Here is a 20,303-nt window from a genome sequence, read left to right on the forward strand (position 1 = left end):
AACATGGAGCACATTCTGGGAGCTGTAGTATCTGCATTAATAGACAGATCACAGCGAGTGTCACTCCTGACACCTGCTGTGATCCTCCTGTATAATGTATAGATGCGGCTGCTGCTCTTATATGATCCCCTGCTCTGACGTGTATATACACCTATTCATATTTCCCACAGAGTTGTGATTGGCTGGAACCATCTGGCCGATCACAGCTCTCTGTGGGAAATATGAATGTGTATATATACAGCAGTGCAGGAGACCATAGGAGAGCGTCCGGCCGCATCTATACAAGGGACCCCGGTGATCTTTTAATTAGTACAGGTACTACTACTCCCATCAAGAAACAGTGTGTGTTCCATGCTAGTACCACCTAAAAAATAAAGTGAAAAACACACACACACACACACTACATTTTTATAATTGTTGGCTATATTTTTTGCTCACATAAATTGATTCCTGTTTAAAAATGTTTTAAAATTTTGTTATAAAAAAGATACATTTCGTTAAATAAAATTTTTCCATCACTACTGTATCTTTTTTATTATTTTTTTAATGGATACCCTTCAAAATGTTAATAAAAAAAGGTATCTTCATCACTTTTTTGGATCGCTAAAGTACAAAAAAGAATAAAAACCGCCTGTAAAAACGCCAAAGTTAAAACCCACATGGCATTTTTCTTGGTGTTTTTTCACTCCATAGACTTCTATGGGAGGAAAATGCCAAGATTTTCAGGAAAAACACCAGTCTCAACAAGAGGTCGTTTTTTTTAAAACTGCCAAGGAGCCCAAAAACGCCAAACTGAAAAACTCCAAGTGGCTTTGGCATTTTGCAGTTAACTATTGACTTGCAGCTAACATCTGCCCGCAGCGTTTTTTCACAATATAAACACCATGCGGCAGAACAGGCGTTTTTGCAAAAAAAAAAAAAAACAAGTGGAAACCTAGCCTAAATCTGTCTGCTAATCAACACAGCTGGAGTTGACTGATCACAGGGAGAAATAGATCCTAACAGTGGTCATTTTACTAAGACAATGATCCCAAGCACACAGCCAATGAAACTCTCAAATCCAATCAAAGAAAGAAAATAAAGCTGCTAGATGTGGATGGAAAACTAAAAGGACATGTACAGAAGCTCACCAAGAAAAATAACTGAACTATCAGCAAAAAGACAGGAGCGTAACCTTTCAGCAAATTTTTTTTTTCAATGCACGAAGGTTTTACTAGTGAAGATGCTGTTATTGTAAATATGTATTGTTCTTAATCCTCCTTATATTATGTCAATGAACACAGAAGTAGAAGAGATACATTTACAAGCAGTAAACAAAAATTTACAAACTAAGGAGACAGCCCTGAAAGATTAGACTAATGTACAGACCCAGCATTAGTGGTGAGATTGTAAGCTCTCCATAGAAAACCCTTAACTGTCCTGTCTGTGGGACAATACAATTGGTGCGGCTGCTTTCCTGAGTCATGTGACATTTACAATATGTACAATGATAGAGTTGATAAATAGCTGCACGGTATTTTCTTTCGGCCTATCAGTCTTCGCTCTTGGACTCTTCAGGAGGAACCACTTCCATTACCATCTGTATGTACATGGTGATTGGCTCTGGAATAATAAACATTTACTTTAAGATAGGAACAATTCAGAATGTTATATAGGCAAAAAAAATAACAAGTAATCAGTAAACCCTAAATATTGATGCAAACTCCTCCCAAAGAATTAAAGTATAAGTATCATGGACAAACACTTATCCCCTATCCGATCGAGTGGGGGTCTAAGCTCTCTCTCTCCCCAGCTCTCTTCCACAGCGGGACGTCACGACCCAGCCTGAAGTGGGGGCCGCCACGCCCCCTCCATATAGCTCTATGGGAGAGCCATTAGGCAATCTTCGGCTCTTCCATATAACTATATAGAGGGGGCGTGGTGGCCCCCGATTTGGGTGGGTGTCGTGGATGCTAAGATGACAGGAATGTTTAGCTGTATCATGGCAATGGACAAAAACAACTGCTTGGGGACCAGTCAAAGTACAGATGGGCACATGCATTGTGGGTTTGTTTACATGCAGAGAGAAAATGCTAATTGGTGATGACAGCCAAGCAATCGGAGACCTATCTGGTTGGTTATTGATGTGTAAGTAATATGCAAATAAATTATGTAAACAAGATGATATTGACTGTCATTGTGCATAATGTTGATGTAAGATGTTTAAACTCCTAACATAATTAGAAGAAAGTTTTAATTTGGAGAAGGTGGTTAAAGGTTAAAAGCATTTTATTTTTAATCAAAACTTTGCTTACTCGAATGGAAATGTCATAAGTAAACTTTTCCAAGTTCTATATATCACCCTTGTAATGCATATATACTTGATATTTGATGTTCCAGTTCAAATAACATGGAATATCTATGTTAAATCACTATAGAGTGCAGGATCCACAAAATTGGCTTAACACTATTTTCCATCACTTACTTGTTATCTTTTGCATCCATTTGACTTTGAAATGAACAAAAGGAAAATAAATGATAAGGCCACTCAGAATGAAGATCACACAGTAGAGATAGGCCCACTCGGGCTCACCAATGATTGGTGCCAGTACCAGGTATGCAGAGATCAGAACCATCAAGATGGGAATGACAATTGGGACCTGAATAGGAGAAATAAAAGATGTGTAATTACAGGAGCACAGGTCTGAATTGGTCTGAAGTGAAGCCTGCAGGTGGTATGACCGGAAATCACCATGTTACACTGAGTTTTGCTGCATCTCAGATAATGTGAGTTAATGGAGTTGTCAAGTCACAGCCACCCATGGTTTGCAACACGTATGACAGTTCTACGCAGCATAGATTTCTGGCCACAGCAATTTTGGGGTCAAAGCGCCACCCTATTAACTTATATTAGCTGGGGTGAAGTACAATTCTGGAAGCGCGCAATGGATGAAATCTAGTAAAAGTTTTTTCAAAGTTTTACAATATACAAGTGTAAGAGAAACGTGAACATAGCAGCGGGGATACAATAAAAAGAAAATGTGATAGAGAACCTCACATTTACCTCAAGTGTAGGCAAGCAATTAAATGGGCACTGTCACCAACTTTTTTTTTTTTGATATGTTGTAGTACATATGTACTACAACATATCTCTAATATAGTTTCATTATTATAATTTTTTTTTATTAACATGGTGTAATTTACATTTGAAAACTGGCCACTAGGGGTCTCCCTCCTAGTGGCCGGCTGCAGCCTGGCGTGACGTCACGCCTGAAAAAGGACAGATTTTGGCCTAGCAATCAGTCCTTTTTATTTAGGCTGCTCTCGCTCCCTGCCTGTCAATCAGACAGACGGGAGCGAGCGCATTGGCTCCCCGGCCACTGGCTGGGAGGCCACTCCTCCCGCACGTGTCGTCGCCGCCGCCGCCGCCCCTGCACGCCCGCTGCCGGACTCTGCAGTATCTGTGAGTAAGAGGGAACGGGGTATGCGGGCGGGGGGTTTGTGATGGAGGGAATGGGGTATGTGGGCGGGGGGGGCTTTGACGGAGTGAATGGGCTAGCGCCGTAGCGCCGCATGGCACTAACTTATAGTTTATCTACACAGGGTGCCTCCAGCTGTTTCACTACTACAACTCCTAGCATGCCCTGACAGCCTATAGATGTCAGGGCAAGCTGAGAGTTGTAGTGGTGAAACAGTTGGAGGCACCCTGTGTAGATAAACTAAGGGCGGAAGTGTTTTCCCCAGCAGGCATCAGTGACGTGGTGCCTGCTGGGGAAGTCTGCCTGGTAGTGAGCACACTACCAGGCAAACATAACGTTATTTTTAATATAGTAAAAAGAAAAATTTAAAGCAGGGAGGGGGTTAGGGATAGATTGGCAATTGGCAGGGACAGAAAAAAAAATAGGATGGTGGGAGCTACCCTTTAATAAAGCCATCAAAGGGGATAAATAACAATTTAAACATAAGGTCATTATAAATACAACAATAGTGCCCACACACTAAAACAGTGATCTTCCCAGTGATAAGTAAAGGGCCTGTGTACGCTACAGAATTTCCACCAAGAATTTTTCCAGTGCAGCAGACTTCCATTGTCTTCAATGGGACTTTGCTGCATTGTGCACACTGCATGACTGCAATGGGGGACTGGGCATGTCCACGTGGTAATAGCGCTAATTCATTCAGTCATAGCCTGCTGAGCATGGAGTCTTCGCACACAATTTTTCTGGAGCTAAATTCTGTTCTGTGCATGGTCCCTAATAGTGCCCATTTTATTCACCGCACAATAATAGTACTCCTCTTAATGCCCTATACTGAAATGATGCCCACCTTTGTGCCCACTACAAAATAATTCCCCTTTTTGCCCCTTACTGTGTAATAATACCTCCTACACCTGACACCTCTTTACGCTTGTATTCACACTGAACTATTGTTGTCAGCACCCTTGCGATTGTTCAGTAAATTGTAATACTACACCGTAACACTTAATGTCACAGCCTTTAACTGCTATTGCTATTTGAAACTAAAGACATCCTTATTTTCTTCTCATTTCTAGAGGGACCTTCTATTTAGATTTTTACTGGACTGATCTATTGTTGCTTTTATTTTTACTATTTTCCCTTTTATTCAATACAAATCACCTCAGGCAGTTTTTACATTTTATCACAGGACTTTTTGCCTGGCCAAGTAGTCATTGTCTGTATATGCTCAGCTAATAAATGTATATAATTTATTTATTTTAATATTATTGTGCAAACCTTAGCACAGTGTTACAGCCTTGAGAACAGTGTACATTTACACAGTAACTATTTTACCATATTTCTGAACACACTCATACTTGGCTGTCTTCACGTATTATAACCCTTCACTATCTAGTCTAAATTGAGCTAATTAACCCTATTCTCCTTTATTGCAGCCTTATTGGACACAGTAGAATTAACCCTTACATTGTCTTTCTGCAGGGATTATCTGTACAAAGGCAGCACAAGGGTAGTCCAGAGAAAAGTTTTTTCTTTTCTAATTTTGTTAGGGACTGGGCCAGTAAAAGAAAAAAAAACTCTTACCTTCCTTATTCCAGCATCACTGATGACATAACACAACTTTATTCCCCACTGTCTTGGTTTTTCAGGTTGGGTGACGTGACGTGACGTGACATCCCCCACCCACTCAGCCAATCAGAGGGCACAGCAGTGTCCCATCTCAGCCACTCATTGGCTGAACAGGCATGTGACATCACATCTACATACCTGAAAGCGCCTGAGATCAGGGAAGGGAGCTCTGTTAGAATGCCGTTCGGAACATTACCGATGCAAGGGAAAAACATATCCACCGGCGCCTCACAGATTGATCATAAATGACCCGTCTAACAAAATAGACCGGGGTGGTACATGCAGCACAGCCAATAGTGTCAATTAATTTCTTCTTAAAAATGCCACCTGTCCTACAAGGACACAGGGCCAATATTACGCCAAATTATTGTGCTGCTTGTAGAATGTAAGCAAAACAAGATCCTCTGATCTTATGAAACCAAAATTAACGTTTTTGGCCTCATGTCTGGAGTAAACCAGGCACTGCTCATCACGTGCAGTAAACCAACCAAATAGAGAAACATGATGGTGGCAGCATCATGCAAGGGTTTTTTTTTTTTGGGAGGCTAGGATAGGGAGACTGGTCAGGGTTTAGGAAAAGTTGAATGGAGCAAAGTTTAGAGATATTCTTAATGAAAACCTGACCTAGAGTACAATGGACTTTAGATTGGGCCAAAGGTTCACCTTCCAACAAGACAATTGGGGAAATTTATCAAAAACTGTGCAGAGGAAAAGCTGACCAGTTACCCATAGCAACCAATCACCATAGCAAACAATCAGATTGCTTATTTCAGAAGCCTTTAAAAAAAAAATAAAGAAGTAATCTGGGCAACTAGTCAGCTTTTCCTCTGCACAGGTTTTGATACATCTCTCTAAATGGCACTAAGCACACAGCCAAGACACACATAGGATTGGCTTAGGGACAACTCTGTGAATGTCCTTGGGTGGCCCAGCCAGAGCCCTGACTTGAAACCAATTGAACATCTCTGGAGAGACCTGAAAATGGCTTCTACTGATTGTCTCCATCTAACCTGACAGAGAAGAATGCCATAAAATACCCAAATCCAGGTGTGCAAACCTTGTGGCATCGTGTCCAAGAAGACTGGAGGATTTAAGCACTGCCAAAGGTGCTCTGAGTAAAGGGGCGGAATACTTACAGTATGTCAAACAATGTTTTAGTGTTTCCTTTTTTAATATATTGGCAAAGATTTCTAACTTTCTGTTTTCACTTTGTCATTATGAGGTATTGATTAAAGAATGATGTCCACAACATAACAACATTTTAAAGGGTCTAATGACTTGCATTACAAATGTATTGTATTTAGATACAGCAAGAAGTATAAACTACATATGTTATTGAGTAAATGCTATTTTTTCCTTCTCATACACTGAAGCAATAATGCATTATACTGGTCTAGAACCATAGGTACTTTCAAATCCTACAGATTCCCAGGTGCCATAGAGCAGTAGGAGCTCCGTTCAAGGAAATCTGTTGTTTACAATGATGGCCCTTTATAAACTTATAGCACCACATTTTTCTTTTATAGCTAAACAGTCAGTGCTGAGCCGCAATGGCATGTCTCTTGCCCACCTTACCCCACATGATTAATGTACAGAGCTTGGCTCCTAGCACAGAGCCCTGTACATCAATCAGGGAAAGCAAGATGGTAAGGAGGCGTGCTGTCTGCATGTCTTGTTTAGCTATAGGTTTATTTATGACAGTTACTGTAAGTTTTATATATATATATATATATATATATATATATATATATATCTATATATCTATATATATATATCTATACCTTAACAGCTGGTGTTTATCAGCTCTGTACCTGGGACTGCGCTAACAAATTTCCTTTAAAGCACACATCCATTCTTATTTGATTTTGCTATTTGAATATATTCTCGTTCTGATTCTCGTAGATTTTATATTGTAAAAAATCTGTGTGTGCCTTTTCATGGTGCTATGTTCATGTGTGTGAACTTGACTTATTCCTTAATAAAACATTTTGGGGAAAAAAAATCAATTATAGCTTGGGCATCAGGATATATTACATTATCATTTATATTACATTTATGCACAACAGCATTGGCCTGAGACTTGCACAAGATTACAGGCGTTCAACCTATGGATTTTGTGTAAATCTTATACAAGTCACCATATAGATACCATAGACATTATGCAAATTATAGATGAAGCCTGTTGGGCAGAAATCTGCTAAAAATGTCATATACAAGTTATATAATGACCAAAGATAGTGCTGATCCTCATATACACAAACAGGCAAGCTTATCCTGAACAGTCCCGTAAAATGACAGGTACACTTTATAAAGGTTATGTTAACAAAAAACAAAAATTTTTGTATTGTTTTGATCTTCATCAAATTTTAACTTTGAATTTTTAGTAAAATGTTTTAAACATTTTGTACATACAGCTCCTGGCATGTCTATGTTTTATCCTGCATTAATAGTCCCCTAGTCCCTAATTACTCCTCTTTCTTACTATAACCTGTACATAAGCAAGAAAAATGGTATGATTGGAAGATCAGATAACACAGGCCTTGTTTGTAGTCTGTTACTAAAGAGACAAAAATAACCGTGTAAGGACTGTAAATACAAAGTAGTAGACTATTTACAAAGTTGCTTTATCATTTTTCTTCTATTTTAGATGAACTGGACCACTTCTATACTTTGCTCATGATATTCCCTTTAAACACGCCCTGTGTATAGTTACCGGGCTTTGTTTTTTACCTTAATCGGCCTCTTCATGTCTTTTTTTGTGAATCTCATGACTATGAGGCCAGCAATAGTTATTCCATAAAATAACCAGACAGCGAAGCTGAAGTAGTTAATGAGGGTGTTAATATCAGCCGGGATAATGTAAAACATTCCAATAATGCCCTGGGAAAAGAAGAAGATGGAAGTCAGGGTTACACAGAAGTAAACAGAATAAGGGATAATTCACATGGCCATAAGATCTACTGTCCCCAGTACAGGATTATCACTCAGCTTTTTTACTTTAAAGAATATTGTTTAGGGTGTATTTACACGTACAGTATTTTGCACATATTTGACTGAACACAGCTTCAAATGAATTCGTTTACATTGAACTTTGCAGCATAAAATCTGCCTCTTCAAATCCTGAGAATTAAATATGCGCAGGATACTGTATGTGTGAATACACCCTAAGTAGCTAATATTCTGGCATCATGTTGTACATCTCTGACAAATATATTTTTTTCTGAACAAATATGGGGGAAAATATATGGAATCATCAAAAATAAAAATTCCAGTTTGTGCGTTGTTCTGTCCTCCTGAATCCTTTGAGGCATTGGGGAAAATTTATCATTATATGTAGACTATATTTTTGCTCTAAATTTGTTGGTTACTTTTTTGCAACTTTTTAAGTAGACAATTTTCTTATGATTATTGAGGTTTATTAACCCCTTAAGGACTGAGCCCATTTGGGCCTTAAGGACTCAGACAATTTTATTTTTACGTTTTCGTTTTTTCTTCCTCGCCTTCAAAAAATCACAACTCTTTTATATTTTCATCCACAGACTAGTATGAGGGCTTGTTTTTGCGCGACCAGTTGTTTGTTGTAATGCCATCACTCACTTTACCATAAAATGTATGGTGCAACCAAAAAATACTATTTTTGTGTGGCACCTCGAACTCTGGGGCCACCCAAAATTCCCTCAGGGCCGTGAAAATAGGTTGTTTGATCTTGGGCACCTTCGGGGCCTTTCAGTTGCTCGGCAACTGATGCATGCTGATGAAAAGCGTTGATTCACTCCGCAGGAACTCCTGTCTTCCTTTTCCTTGCCACCCTCACTTCCTTCAGGTGTCACAGTTGCTCTGTTTTTGCAGGTCTTGTTTGCGAGACCCTTCCTCTAAGGTGTCGCCCTCTGCCTTTGATGATATTGTGGGCACACTACCTAGCAAAGTTTCTGTCAGATTTCTATAGATGTTTCAATGCTCGTTTATCGAAGGTTTCCAAAAATTAGATCTTCTCAAAGTGGGAGGCTCTATTGCATGACTCTGAGATTAGTGACCAAATCTTATCTGGCTGGACTAAGGTCCAAGCTAATGTAATCAATGAACGATGGAGGGAAACTTATTTCCGAATCATGCATTTTGCTTACTTAGGCTTTAATCTCCCGGTTTCTTCTTCATTTCCTGATAGAATCATGTCCTGTCCTAAATGTGGTAGCCCAGGCACAGATTTTATCATGGGATATGGGGTTGCTCGAAGACTCAGGAGTTTTGGGAGCAGGAAATGTCCTGGGTGGTGCGGGTCCCCCTGTCCCCTCAGGCACTTCTGTTCCATTCTGTTGACCTTGTTAAGGAGGAAGCTGTGGGTTTACGTAATGTGCCCCGTTTTCTCCTTGTTATCTTGTTAGTGGCAAAACGGGTGATTTTCCGTGAGTGGATCAAATCTGCGATGTCAGCCATAGCTGACGTGGTGGAGGAACTGAACGTCTATTTGGAGGTTGACAGAATGGACGCAGAACGGCATAAGGAGCGTTGTGCGAAAAAATTCTTTGCCAAATGGCATACTTCTCTGACTATCCATTACTCAAGGGATCAGATTGATGCTTTTGTTCTGCCCTTCCGTCACACTGAGTGCAACTGTTTGGCATCTCTGGGAAATACTTTAAGTCCTTTGCGTCTCCGTGACCCTTTACCCTGATATCAGGCTGAGTGTTACTGTTTGCCCGGTGGTGGAGTTTTCTTAAGGATACTGGATGTTTTTCTTTACACTAAACCTACCTGCCCTTATCCTTTTGCCCATCCCCCCCCCCTTTTTTTTTATCCGTTTGTCTTGCTTGTGGTTTGTATGGGTGCATGTATGTGAGAGTGGTTCTTTCTAGACCCATGTTCTTTATTGCTTACTTTATATTGTATCATTATTTATGATTCCATGTTCGTGGCACCATGGGTACTGCGTTACCCACTTGCCTTTGCACATTACTATTTGCACTTTTTGATATTACTGCTACTGTTTAAAAAATTATTTGAAAATCTAATAAGCAGAGTTAAAAAAAAATATATATAAAAAATTAATCCAGCTTTCTTAAAAAGTGGTGACTGATTATCTTAGGCTAAAGCTTTGTCATGCAATGGCAGCAATGTGTAAACCTGACCTTTGCTGTCACATTACAATCAAAAACCTTGACTCAGGGGCATCTCTAGCACTGGGTGACCACCATCCTTCACTGTATGTGCACAGATGAAAGCAAGTACAGTGGCAGAGCAGGAGCTGTTAAAGGGGTACTCCACTTGAAAAAAAATTTTTTTTTTAAATCAACTGGTCCCAGAAAGTTAAACAGATTTGTAAATTACTTCTATTTAAAAATCTTAACCCTTCCAGTACTTATCAGCTGCTGTAAACTACAGAGGAAGTTCTTTTCTTTTTGAATTTCCTTTCTGTCTGACCACAGTGCTCTCTGCTGATGACTGTCCATTTTAGGAACTGTCCAGAGCTGGAGCAAATCCCGATAGCAAACCTATCCTTTCTGGCACCAGTTGATTAAAAAAATAAATAAATGAAATGTTATCCATTGGAGTACCCCTTTAACTCCCTACTCCACCATTCACTCATACGGCTCATAGATTGCTCAATTTATCGTTGGAACCAGTGCTAGCTGGGTATTTGTTTTTTTTCATACTGTTTGGACTTAATTGGGCAATATTACATCATGAATGCATTATTACAGTATAGGGGTCACAAGGGGTGTTGTTTCTGCATGGAGAGCACAGTAACCATGCACGCACACATATGCATCTGTTGTGTGTCGTAAGCGGTTATGGCATATTATTTTGATGTCATCATTGGTCTACCTGTATGTTTTCCTTTTATATACTTCATATTTTGCTTTTTCCTGCATCAAATTTTATATACAAATATATTTTGCTGCAATCTGTGTTGGATTTCCATCTTGGAGGAGTTTTATAATATTCTCCATTGACTCAATTGACAACTCTCTTATCTCTTATTGGGGCAATGTTTTCTTTCTCAGTCAAATACAGCTGGGTAAAAACTGTAAGCACATTTCCCTTGGCATAAGTCTACAAATGGAAAGCACCCTAACATTGGTTTGAGAAATGAAAATAACAAGGTGAAATCATCATGTTTTTCTCTACTTGATCTGGAAAATGTAATTTGTAATTAACTTTTCATTTGTGTGAGGTTTGTTTCATGCAGCCAGAAAGTTCAGCTATTAAACATTGTTTTGTGTCATATCTGTGATTTTTATACTTACTATGAAGGGGTAAAAAGAGAGATTTATCAAACCTGGTGCAAAGGAACAGTGAAGCAGTTGCCTGTAGTAACCAGATTCCAGCTTTCATTTATCTTTTAAAAAATGAAAGCAGCAATCTGATTGACTGCCATGGGCAGTATTGCTTTGCACAAGATTTGGTCAATCTCCCCCTGAATGTTTTAAAAGTGATTGATAATAATTTAAGATATTACTATGACGTACATAAGACACGATGGCCGGCAGCGGGGTCAGTCTCTTGACGCTGATGTATGACAGGAATTTTAACATGTGTCCTTCACGACCAGCTACATATGTAAGCCTGGGGAAAGTCAACAATAAGTTGAATTCTTATCAGTATTTATTATACATTTTACATCTAAATCACATTTACCTTTAAAATACAGTGAAACTTTATTGAGATGGCCACCCAAAATTGCATTAATAAGTGGTCTTCTATGGGAGTGGTCTTCTCAGAGAAAATCTGGTCAGGATACGGAGGTTTTTACTGTATATAACCAGAAAATATATAAAGTTCCTCATTTATCTGATTGTGTGAAGTGCTTAATATAAAACCAATTTTTCTGGAGCAGCTAGTGCAAAAGGATGTTGGCACCCAGCTTTACCAAAACCCTGAATAGCAAATCTACCTGGCTATACAGTCGAATAGGTAGGCAGGCTTAAAGGGGTACTCCGGTGAAAACCTTTTTTCTTTTAAATCAACTGGTGGCAGAAAGTTGAACATATTTGTAAATTACTTCTATTAAAAAATCTTAATCCTTCCAGTACTTATTAGCTGCTGAATGCTACAGAGGAAATTCCTTTTTTTGGAACACTGATGACATCACGAACACAGTGCTCTCTGCTGACATCTCTGTCCATTTTAGCAACCATGCATAGCAGATGTATGCTAAGGGCAGCATGGTGGCTCAGTGGTTAGCACTGCTGCCTTGCAGTGCTGGGAACTTGGGTTCAAATACCACTAAGGACAACAATAAATAAAGCGTTATTATTATTATACTAATGTCAGCAGAGAGAACTGTGCTCGTGATGTCATCAGAGAGCATTCCAAAAAGAAAATAATTTCCTCTGTAGTATTCAGTAGCTAATAAGTACAGGAAGGATTAAGATTTTTTCATAGAAGTAATTTACAAATATGTTTAACTTTCTGCCACCAGTTGATTTAAAAGAAAAAAGGTTTTCACCGGAGTACCCCTTTAACCTTTAGGACCCTAGGAACCTGTATAGAAGCATGGTCATAATAGCTAACTTTATTCTATGATGAGAAATGTTATATTCCACCTTGGTTTCATCTTACTCAAGTCTACAATTCTTTTATGACTTGTCACAGTCTCCTATGCCCAGTCTAGGCAGCATTTATCACTAACCTGCCAGCGGTGAAGCAGCTTCCATTTGCAGATCCAAGGGTTGAAAATGCCACAAACAAGGGAACCATCCAAGATGCTGGATACAAAACACGATCTCCAAACGTCTGCAAGACACACATTCTTACAAATCCCTGCAGAATTCTAATGTTGGGATATATATTGTAATTCTGATTGTTTATATAAAGCCCACTTTCTACAGGGTTATATATAGGTTCTCACATGTATCTGATCTCAGAAGCTCACAATCTAATCCATAAGATTTTCTTTTTAGAGCACTGATTATAGGTGATGATAGATGCTCCAGTTAGGTGATTGATACTGCTTACATGTGTTTATCACTAGTGTTGAGCGGCATAGGCCATATTCGAATTCGCGAATATTCCCGAATATATGGACGAATATTCGTCATATATTCGCGAATATTCGCACATTCTCGTTTTATTTTCGCATATGCGAATATTCACGTATGCGAAAATTAACATATGTGAAAATTAGCAAATACAAAATTAACATGCGCGAATATTCGCATATGCGAAAATTAGCATATGCTAATTTTCACATATGCGAATTTTTGCACGCCAGTCTCACACAGTAGTATTAGAGCCTTCTTTACACCACACAAGCTGGAAGCAGAGAGGGGTGATCACTGTGATGTGTACTGTGAAGAAAAAAAAAAAAATACGAATATTCGTAATTACGAATATATAGCGCTATATTCGCGAAATTCGCGAATTCGCGAATATGCGATATTCGCGAATAATATTCGAATTGCGAATATTCGCGAGCAACACTATTTATCACTGGAAGGCAGAAGTGCACACCATTTGGCCAGTGATACTATTCTAAATGAGACTGTATGAGTTCTAACCTATTATGCTTACAGTAGAGCCTAAGGTAAAGCTAAGTGACTTCCATTTCCTTTTAAAATTTCTTATCCCCTATAGACAGCATAAGGAATGTCTAGCTGATCAACGAGGGTCCCCTCTACTTACAAGGACAGAGGTCAAATATCCCAATATGCCTTGAGTGACTATAGTGGTAGCACTCATGTTTGGCCACTGCTCAATTCACACTCTGTGGGAATTCTGAACAATATCGAGTGCTCATCTTTACAGTTTTAAACTGAGATATTACTATGTCATACATTTGTAGTATATCCAAAAGATACTTTCTGATAGGTGGAAGGCTCCATCTCTGTGACCCACAAATATCATGAGATTGAGGGTTCCCAGAGATGAGGTGGAGAGGGCTGTAAGCATAGCAAGTTGTGTAACTCTACACTAGGGTCACAAAACTGTCTTACCCACTGATATAGATCAGATATTTAGTCTTAATAAACACAATTTAGAAGATTTACTAATAATTTCTAATATCAAATTTTGATGCAATCCTAGACTGCCTAATCACCTCTTACTCTATCACCGTGGCTCCTGCTGATAAATTTGACAAAGATACTGTTTTATCTAAGTTTAGACCATGTAATAATTACTTTATGGCACAATGCTGCATGATGCCATGTTTAGGCCACCCACACTTACCGCTAAGTCCCTATCTATTGCTGAGGCAAACAAGTTGCCTATACAACACAAGTTAAATGTGATAAGATGCATGCCGCCAGAATTCTGATATTTATTGTTATTCTAAATTTGCCCCAATTAATCTTCCAGGTTTCCTTGCTGCTTGCTGGAAACCCAAATTGGACCACTTACCACGGCAACAGCCGGAGACTGAAGGAGCTCGGTGGGGGTCATTACAGTGTAATAGGCAATGTTGATTAACAGGTAACACACCATGACCAATGGCATCCCAAGTATGATGGATAGAGGAAGATTTCTGCACCAAAGTAGTAAAAAAATATTATATTAGCATGTAACAGTAACAAACTTCCTATTTTAAACTGTATAAAGTAAAAAAGTATGTCAAGTAAGTACAGTAAGTGTAAGTTATACATTGTATTGTATACAGTGATAAGGCTAGTGCTGGTTAGAACCTGGGCATCTGGTATATAATGATATATGTACAGCTGATATGCATCAATCAGTAATAACTGAACTAAAGGGTGTCTTGTGGTATCTGGCACCAATTTGTTAGCAGCACAGTCTTTACATTTGTAGCTTGCGCTGTGGTGCATCCATGGATTGGACTTGTTTGGTGTGGTGTGACAGGATGCCTTAAGCAGACTGCCATCTTTCATTGTGTCAGGGTCCAGTTCAGTGCATGTTGGATAGTGTTTAGCATTGACACTCTGACCAATCTACAGTTACACAGTCATATACAAAGCAAGCATAGGATATCTATCAGCAGGTTTATGCTTTCTGCAGTTCATTACTTGTTAATATGGTGTAGTCATCATATTCATGAGTGCCAGGCTCCACCACCACCACCACGGATAAACATCTTTATCACTTTTACGTTTTCCCATAGGACCACCATTGCAAATCTGCACAATTTATTTGCATTTTGGTACATATTTGCCATTGTGGAAATAGGTGTGCAATATGTCAATAACATTTTTTTTCTAAGATAAAGTAATCCTAGACTGGACAGTCCAAGAACACACTAATTTATCACAGTGGGTCACGCTATTTGAGGATGTGGCAGATTTATGTTTAGACCAACTATTTGTTGGCTTAAACTGCAACAGGATTTTGTGCACCATATTGCAACTTAAAGGGGTATTCCAGGAAAAAACTTTTTATATATATATATATCAACTGGCTCCTGAAAGTTAAACAGATTTGTAAATTAGAAAAAAGGATTTTTTGTCCAGACCTCCAGGAGAATAGATGCTATAATTAATACAGTAATAAAAGATCGTGCTTCAATTATAATTAACTAAAATGTATTTTATTAAAAATTCTGATATATATATGTATATATCAGAATTTTTAATAAAATACATTTTAGTTAATTATAATTGAAGCACGATCTTTTATTACTGCATTAATTATAGCATCTATTCTCCTGGAGGTCTGGACAAAAAATCCTTCTTTTTTCTACATTTGTATATTGCAGCTTGGGTATAGCTGCTTGTCCATTTGACCTCGGGGAATATTTAATTGTGAGCTGCACATAACCTTCCTTTTTCTTTTAGATTTGTAAATTACTTCTATTAAAAAATCTTAATCCTTCCAGTACTTATGAGCTTCTGAAGTTAAGGTTGTTCTTTTCTGTCTAAATCCTCTCTGATGAAACCTGTCTCGGGACACCAAGTTTAGAAGAGGTTTTCTATGGGGATTTGCTTCTAAACTGGGCGTTTCCCGAGACAGGTGTCATCAGAGAGGATTTAGACAGAAAAGAACAACCTTAACTTCAGAAGCTCATAAGTACTGAAAGGATTAAGATTTTTTAATGGAAGTAATTTACAAATCTGTTTAACTTTCTGGAGCCAGTTGATATATTTATATATATATATATATATATATATATATATATATATATATATATATATATAAAGTTTTTTCCTGGAATACCCCTTTAAGCCTCACTCTTTGACAGCTGTGGTGGACAATGTGGCTTAAATACATAATAAATGTGAAGAAATTGTCCTCCAGTGTGAATTTGAAATCTACAGGACTTCACATTATGTTATGGGTCTGTTGCAGATTGAAAATCCGCACTACAGGTCACTTTCCACACAGATCCTGAGTAGATTTTTTTTCTGGAGCATGTGAAAGATTAAAAAAATATTATTCACAAGGCTGCCAGTCTAATGAAATATGGACATTTTGCACACTGTACGTGTCCTTTGTGAAAGTCGCCTTACTGTGCACTGGGAGTAACTGTCATACAGTAACGGGTGGGTGGAGTTAGCACACAGCTCATGCATACTGGGGGGTCTTCAGAATGTGAATATATATTTTAGAGGAAACCTAGCATTAGGGTCACATTGCACCTGATGAACCTATTTTCTGAAAACAATACCATATAAAACACTGCTAAAGATCTAGGTGGCACTGACTACTTGCTGCACTTAATAAAGTCAGTATAAACCTGGCATCAGATTCTATTTTAACTTTTTAGCAATTTGTGTGCTAGTAGCTCTTTTATGGGATCGGATCACTCCATACATGCATCAATAAGCTTTGGGTGCCTGTTCATTGGTCAACGAATTCACTGGTGGGCACATTATCACATGCTGGGCACACCCCACAAGAACTGCCATTTAGGAGAAGCTCTAACCCAGTATTCTAGCCATCACAATCTTGCTCTTTCAGAATTACTCAAATCCTTACACTTGCCCATCTGCAGGGTTAATAGTCATATTTAACAGTGTAAATTAGAAGCTTCCCAAAATTTGCAATATTTTATAAAAAAAATTTTCAATTTCACCTCCCAAATATTTTATTTTCTAATTTTGGAGCATACATTATGGTAAAATGAATAAGGTGATTACTAAGTGCAATAGGTCCTGCAAGAAAAAAGCCCTCATATGGATGTATAGATGAAAAAATAAAAGACTTATGGCTATAAAAGGGTGAAGAGGAAAAAGCGAAAGAGCAAAAATGAAAATTGGCAAGGTCCCTAAGGGGTTAAAGGAAATACATCATCAGAAAATGACCCATTGTTTAAATCAGGTTTTTAGGTTAACTATATCATAAGAATTTTTGTTGATGTGTTTCTAATTTTCCATTTTACAATCTATATTGTATAATTATTCTGAAATCTTGAAGTTTCCATTCTGGCCACTAGGGCTACAACTAAGCTGAGACTTCTAAACACATACAGGACTACAGTGAAAGGTGAAACCAGTATACAGATAACATTGGATTCACCATGCCCAGTAGCATCTTCATTTCATGTGAGTGTGACAGGTCCAGTCTATTGTTGTCTATTGGTCCTGCTGTAAAGCATATCGCTAAATGCTGTTGAAAACAGGTTTGGCAAGATAGCTGCCTCCATAAAATGCACAAAAAATGGAAAAATAGAAGCAAAATTAGAAAAAAAAAAAACATGCTTTAGTACCTGCCTCTAGTCAGATAAAAATAAGGTGATACAATCCGTTTAGACAGTGTCATGCATGTCAAACATACTAAGACTTCTTTACATCCCTCCCGCCACATAGGAGTTAAACTATACATATATTCTCTTGATATCAATATTTACAGTTGTGGTAGCCCTTGGGGGGGGGTGTATGGTAGTTGGGGTGTTGTTTCGGTAGATGAGGGGTTAAGGTTAACCCTATAGTTCGTGACGCCAGGCTGAGGGCTAGTATGCTGAGGTAATTCTCTGGCCTATCGCCGCCCTTCCCAGTAACGATGGGTGCATGCATAAAATGACTGAAGGTCCACGCATAAAATGACTGAAGGTCCACAAGGTACTTGAACTTGGATAACTTTACTTAAATGCTTGCGGTGCATCCAATGAACAGTAACAGTCTCAGGAATACAGTGCATCTCTATCTAGCGCATTGACTGGCAGTTGTTGCGGACCTTGACTTCTCATAAAAGTCTCTGAATTAGGGAATATTGCGAAGATCCGTCCAGATTTAGGGGATAGATAAGGTCCGGTGATCTTGCAGAGTGTTTAGGGATTGACACACTCACAATTTAGCAGATATCAGTCGTCGCCGCAAGGCTCAGGCCTAAACTCACTGATGACAGCAGCGCAGATCCTTCTCCATCAACAGCCCACAAAGAAAGAGAGTGAGCAATGGCCGTCGCTCCCTTATATGGGCAGGGCCGTTTTTACTGGTCCAATCAACTGTCACTCACCGTTACAAGGATTGATGGGAGATAAACATCACAGGAACCTCCAAAGGTCCTCAAGCATAAAACCATAGAATTCACCCGGTCACGTGACCCGCAGGTCCTGTTACGCTATGCATAGGTAATTAACCATTTATATACACTTGCACAATCCTATATATATACAAATCCTGAAGAATTATTAGATAACTAATACATAGATGAGAGGTGACTAGGGGCGGGCTAGTTAAGAAGAACCCCAACGTCCTAGGGACTCTGGCTATGGGGACTTATATACAAAGGTACCGGATAGGATGCGGTACCGGGACACCACAAACCCCCTTACTTAAGATAAGTCGACCTCGGTGCCTGTCCCCTAAGACAGAGGGACTAGGACTAGAACAGATGATCTATAAATTTGCATTTGCTATACATCCTAAATAAAAATTTAACACATTTACATTCTCTGATACTCTTACTAGTATCTGGACTAGACAATAGAAATCTATCTAGATATTGGTGCTATCTAGACATAAATGCTATCTAGACATTAACAAAGCTATCTATCCTTTAGTTTCTAGCTTCTTAAACATTCTATTAAACTTACTATACACTTTAAAGCTTAATAGACAATTAGGCAGCTATCTGACATGTAGTTGCTAGCTCCTAAGACATTTTATTAGCCCTCTACACATTTTTATGAGGCTAACTAAACATTAGTACAGCTCTCTATACTTTTAGTTTCAAGCTGACTAGACATTTTTATTATCTCACACATTTTATTCGCCAACATTAAGTTACCTGTTAGTACACGAAAGGATATACTGGCTAGCCGGAAGCTAAGTCACAGTAAGGTTGGCTGCTAGGGTCTATCGGCTACACGCTACTTACCCCTAGAGCACTTCACATAACCTACCTAGGTTACTTTAAGAATTACGTGTTTAATTCTATATTCGCAAGAGCACCTACTGGCCAGGCAGAGCATCTCACACACGCAAAGAAGGAGAAGAAGAAGTGTACCTAACAGTGGCAGGAATCGGGTATCAATATGCTACAATCCCTAAAGTGTTTTCTTGAGTGAGATATTTACTTTGGTGTATGTACTAGAGAAACTTGAGGTAGTACATTTAAGAGAGTAATCTAGAGTACTGAAAAGTGATAGGCAGAGCATTGAAGTGGGTAACCAAAGGTACTATGTGTGTAGGTACTAAATGTGAGTCCTGGTACCTTATGGGTAGTTTGCCCTGTGTAGTCCTTTGAGACCGCCGCAACACCACCCCCAAGTCATCAGGAGTTCCTTCACTTGGGGTTTCTTCAAGAGCTTCAGTCCCCGAGGGACCAGCTGGAGGGCTGGAAACAGAAGTAATACCTTCGGTGGGACTGGGGGATTCTCTGAAGACAGGTGGAGTAGTGGCATTAATACTTAGAGCAGTCACTGGAGCAGGACTGATGCTGGGTGTAGCAACCAATGGTGGTTGACAGGGAGCAACACCTACTGGCAACTGGTTAGGCGGTACGGCTACCGGCAACTGTCTGGGTGGAGCAACCAGTGGCGGCTGGCTGGATGAAGCTGGGAACGGTATACCCCAATACATGGTAGGCTGCTGAGATGGGAACAAAGGAACGTCCATAGTGGGATGAATTCCTTCCCCCGGCACATATTCTCTCATTGGCCTTGTTGGAGGTGGAGTAGAAGTAGCAGGAGGAGCAGAAGGAGTAAGAGGAGATGGGCCAAGCACATCTTCTTTCAGACACACATTTAACCTATTCCTGTGGACCACTTGTGGCTCGAACCCGTCTTTCTGTATCTTGTATACGTCCGTTTCGGGATAAGGGACTGCAGTAATGGTGTATGGCTCCGTTTCCCACAAGGAGTCCAGTTTATGGGTTCTAGGAAATTTT

General features: G+C 39.1%; 1 protein-coding gene across 3 annotated transcripts in view; it reads right to left on the minus strand.

Moving 5' to 3' along the window:
- Window positions 1-229: 229 nt before the first annotated feature.
- SLC7A9 (solute carrier family 7 member 9) overlaps window positions 230-20,303 on the minus strand; it is a 124,948-nt gene continuing 104,874 nt past the window's right edge. For all 3 annotated transcript variants that reach the window (XM_056525747.1, XM_056525748.1, XM_056525746.1), the window contains 6 exons: window positions 14,424-14,547; window positions 12,715-12,818; window positions 11,552-11,648; window positions 7,815-7,964; window positions 2,465-2,639; window positions 230-1,602 (listed from right to left, as the gene is read on the minus strand). In XM_056525747.1, the coding sequence (XP_056381722.1) occupies window positions 1,532-1,602; window positions 2,465-2,639; window positions 7,815-7,964; window positions 11,552-11,648; window positions 12,715-12,818; window positions 14,424-14,547 (721 nt within the window). In that variant the 3' untranslated portion in view covers window positions 230-1,531. The remainder of the gene's footprint in view (window positions 1,603-2,464; window positions 2,640-7,814; window positions 7,965-11,551; window positions 11,649-12,714; window positions 12,819-14,423; window positions 14,548-20,303) is intronic.

Source organism: Hyla sarda, chromosome 6, assembly GCF_029499605.1.
Source record: "Hyla sarda isolate aHylSar1 chromosome 6, aHylSar1.hap1, whole genome shotgun sequence".
NCBI lineage: Eukaryota > Metazoa > Chordata > Amphibia > Anura > Hylidae > Hyla > Hyla sarda.